Source organism: Tupaia chinensis, unplaced genomic scaffold (assembly GCF_000334495.1).
Source record: "Tupaia chinensis unplaced genomic scaffold, TupChi_1.0 Scaffold000235_1, whole genome shotgun sequence".
NCBI classification, from domain to species: Eukaryota; Metazoa; Chordata; class Mammalia; order Scandentia; family Tupaiidae; genus Tupaia; species Tupaia belangeri.
In genome coordinates this window covers 4,866,116-4,870,533 of record NW_006159713.1, presented here as the reverse complement: position 1 = coordinate 4,870,533, position 4,418 = coordinate 4,866,116, and the positions used below count along the sequence as shown (strand labels likewise).

General features: G+C 44.0%; 1 protein-coding gene across 1 annotated transcript in view; it reads right to left on the bottom strand.

The window, feature by feature from the left end:
• COQ9 (coenzyme Q9) overlaps window positions 1–4,418 on the bottom strand; it is a gene marked incomplete at its 5' end in the record, with an annotated part of 20,243 nt that overhangs the window by 6,287 nt on the left and 9,538 nt on the right. Inside the window, 1 exon segment of the mRNA XM_006148475.2 lies at window positions 2,169–2,304. Within this exon segment, the coding sequence (XP_006148537.2) occupies window positions 2,169–2,304 (136 nt within the window).

Genomic DNA, 4,418 nt, shown 5'->3' with positions numbered 1-4,418 from the left:
TTCCTGCTTAGTCTCCAACATCGGGATACTCCAACATCAGGATGCTCTAAGTCAGCCTTCTTTGCTGGCTCATCCTATTTTACCCAACCCTTAAATGATGGAGTTCTTTGAGGGTCTAGATTCTTCTCTCATCACATTATACTCTCACCGTGGGCGATCTCATTCACTTGAAGTTTGATTATCACATATAGATATTGAAGATGCCCATGTGTGTGTCTCTGGACTAGCGATCTCCTCCAGTTCCAGCCTTGCACATAACATCTCCACTGGGTTGACTCAAAGACCCTTCATACTCCCCAAAGATCAACATCATGCCCACGATCCGCCCCCAAACCAGGCCCTCTCCCAAGGGCTCTAATCTTAGGAAACAATACCACCATGTACTCAGACATTCAGTTATTCATAGAATAAAAGTCTCACTCCTGGGCCAGCAGGTGGCATAGCGGTGAAGGTGGCTGTTTTCCATGTGGGTGACTGCAGTTTGAGTCCTGGACGAGGCACCTTGATATTTAAAGATTAAATTAATAAAGTACTGAAAAACTAGAAATAGGCATTAAAAGTTGATGGCAGAAGGTTGGCAGGTGGTATGGCCGTTGAGGTGCTGGACTTCTACATAGCCAACTACAGTTCAAATCCTGGACTTGGTGGCTTACTTTCTCACTTTCCCTTCTCTCTGTCTCTCGGTGAGTATACATGTCCTATAGCAAATTAAACAATAATAATAATAAATAAAATTAAATAGATAATTATTTGGGAAAAAAAGTTGATGGTAGGATCTTTGGTGGGATCATAGATGATTTTTACATTCTCGTCTATCTGTTTATATTGTTCAAAGTCTCCACAATGCGCATATAGTGAGTCAAGAGAAGACACGTTCTCTCATGTCTCTGTCACCACATGTGCTATTGGGAGAGAGTTGGAGGACACAGAGAGGTAACAATCAAGTTTCAGTAAAGCAGCAAACTTGACCACAGTCCTGTTGCATAAGCAGATGCCCTGTCGCAAAACACTGTGGTTCTCTCAGTCTGTCTGTAGGCCTCTCGTAGGATGGCTTTGTTGGACGACTTTGCACTGCAGTCTACACGTGCACCATCACCTAACCTGAAGCAGCAGCCTGTCTCAATGTGGGAGGAAATGCTGTTAGGTGTATTGAGAAAAGTCAGCTGTTTCAGTCTTCCAGGTGGAGCCTTCTTGGGGGTTTTCAAAATAACTGGTTTCATAAATTCTAAATTTTTTTTTCCAGTTTTGCTAGAGGGTGCATGCACTTGCCAGAGAGAGAGATGGAGCGAGTGAGAAAGTACCCTGTATGGGACATGGTCACACTGCAATCCCTTCTCCTCAATTCCTCCCTCTGTTCAGGACTTGGGCATGCATGCACATGTGCCTGGGGTATTTCCCAAGCCTCTGGATCCGGGACTCAACCATGTAGTTGGCCACATGGGATCCAGCTGCCTTAACTATCATGTCATGGGCTGGCCTGCACGTATTTTTCATTTAAATAAAGTCAGTCTTATAACCAATGGCATGTAAGAGTCAGTGAAATATGGTAGTTTGGATCACAGACAATTCTTGCCGAATGGACTGCCTTTAAGCTGCCAGGTCCAGGGCTCAAACCACGGTCGAACATGTGGGAGTCCAGCACCCTTAACCACTGCCCCACCTGCTGGCCTCACCTTTACTTATTTTTAAAATTTTTGTTATAGGGCACATGCACTTGCCAGAGATAGAGAAAGTGAGAAATCACTCCCGAGGGGGGTGTGGCCACAATGCAATCCCTTTTCCTCCACTCTCCTATGAGGATTGTGGGTATGCACACATATGCACTTGGAGTGTTTTCAGGCCACTAGGTCTAGGACTTGAACCATGGAGTCAGCCATGTGGGACCCAGCTGTCTAAACCTTCACATCATCTGCTGACCTGACTACTTTTAGAACATAACTCCCAATAACCAACTCTGTGGTATTTTTTTCATAACTGAAAAATAAAGCCATTTCCACTCCAGCAGGATAAAAACAAAACAAAATAAAACCCAGATAATCTTCTAGCTGTGAGGGGCTGTGAGGGGCTGTGAGGGGCTCTGAGCCTGGCTGGAAGCAAGCATGAGGCCTTAGCTCTGTCTGCTGTGACCCATCCTGGCTGATCTCAGTCCTGCCCCCTCCTATACGCACCTGGGCTCCTTCTGCAATGGCCTCTGCTGTCCATCCATGGGCGGGCACGAACTCCAGGGCCGCTGTCAGGATGCGATGCTGCAGCTGCTCCTCACTCTCATAGTCCTCCTCTTCCTCACCGCCCTGGTCTGTATACCTGAGACATGGGGACGGAGCCCAGCACACCATCTCAGTGCCTACTGCCTGGCATGCCAGAGGGGACTGCCAAAAACCAGAGGCTCTAGGTCTCCTCTATGCATAGGTTGGGACGCCATTTACTTCTGGGTCAGTATTGACGTTTGAATGTCAGAAGAGTAAAAAATATCGTTCTTCCCTCCCACACAACCTGAGAAGGAATCCACCAAGCTGAGGTCACATGATAGGAAAGCAACGCTCTGCAGTTTCCTGGTTTTCCCTGTTTACAGTTGGCCCATTTGCTTAGTTTCTTTATATTTCCACAACATTGTAACTCCCTGAAAGCAGGGGCAATGCTTGTAGTATTCCCAGGGATTGGCACTCAGATGATCCTCAAGTATTTGTTTCATTGAAATTAAGAGTATTTTAATGAGGAAGCCAGAAAAAATGATGAGGAACCCAACTGCAATGGCTCACTTTGCAGTGCTGCAAAGGCTGGCAATGCATGGGAGGACTGGGTTTGATTCCTGGTCCTACCTAAAGGCTGGGCATGGTGATGAACACCTGTAATCTCAGCAACTTGGAGGCTGAGGCAGGAAGACTGTGTGCTTGAGGTTGGCCTAGAAACACACTGAGACCCTGTCTGAAATAATAGAGTGATCTGGAGTCAGCAGGTGGTATGGTAGTCAAGGTGGCTGGATACCATATGACTGTCTGAGCAGTTCGAGTCCCATACCTGGGTGGCTTGAAAAACATGCCAGCCATATGTGTGTGCATGCATTAAATTGCAAGAGGAGGAATGGAGAAGGGATCACGGTATTCCCGCGGGGGAATGTTTTCTCACTTTCTCTCTCTGGAGAATGCACGTGCTCTATAGCAAAACAAACAAACAAACAACAACAACAGGGAAAAAAAGGACATTTGCAGTGTCACATGCCTACCATGATATCACCTACAGTCCCAGCTGGGAGTCCAAGACAGGAGAATCATAACACTGTCTTATAAAAAATATAAAAGCGCTGTTTTCTAGATTTAGAAGGATGTTCCAGTGGCATTATTAAGAAGGGAAATCACCAATGGAAAGGGACATTATTATTCCATTTTGGAGGACGATCTGGCCCTACATATGTAACAAAATGTTAAATGTGCATATCCTTGGACTTGATGCTCCCACTCCTAAGGAGAGAGTCACACACTTTACCCCAGTGAAGGACATCTAATGTTCATCCACAAAAAACAGGCCAAGCATACTTTGGCACAGCCATTTGCTAGAATGTTATACAATTATTAAAAGAACTTAAACAACTTAAACTGTGAAAAAAATATTTGAAACTGTGCTGCTGAGTAAAAAAAACAAAAAAATAACAAAACAAAACAAAAAAAACAGGTTCTGGAGCAGTAGGTAGAGTGGAATTAATCATTTATTATATACATGGTTGATACATAAAATATGCTTAGAAAAACACCTAAAAGGCTATTTGCAAAAATGTTAGTAGGTTAACTCTGCGTTTGTGAACTGATGTAATTTTTGCCTTTTTTTGGTAAACTTCTCAGTATTGTTTAGATGTTTTAGAACATATGGATACTATTTTTGACAAAAATAAAAGATTCTTTTCAAAGATAGCCTTGAGGGCCAGAGGTGGCATGGCAGGTAAGCTGCTGGACTCCCACATGGATGACTGCGGTTCAAGTCCTGGACCCAACAGCTTGCTTTCTCACTTTTTTTCTCTTTGTCTCTCTTTGGTATGCACATGTATTCTACAACAAATTAAATAATAATAGTAACAACAAAAAATAAAATAAATATGTCTTTAAAAAGAGAAAATCATGTCAGATGTATGTGCCCCAAATCTTGAGAAGGGAATTGAGGAAAAGGGATTGTAGCATGACCACCTGGGAGGGTGAGTTCTCATTTCCTTTTCTTTGTCTCTCTCTTTCTGGTGAGCACATGTACCCTATGGCAAAAGAAAAAAAAAAAAGAAAAAGATAGTCTTGGAAAAGATGGAAGGTGAAGAGGGGGAGTCAGCAGGTGGTGTGGTAGTTAAGGTTGCTGGATACCATATGGCTGTCTGAGCAGTTCGAGTCCCATACCTGGGGGGCTTGGAAAACATGCCAGCCCTATGTGTGGGCATAACT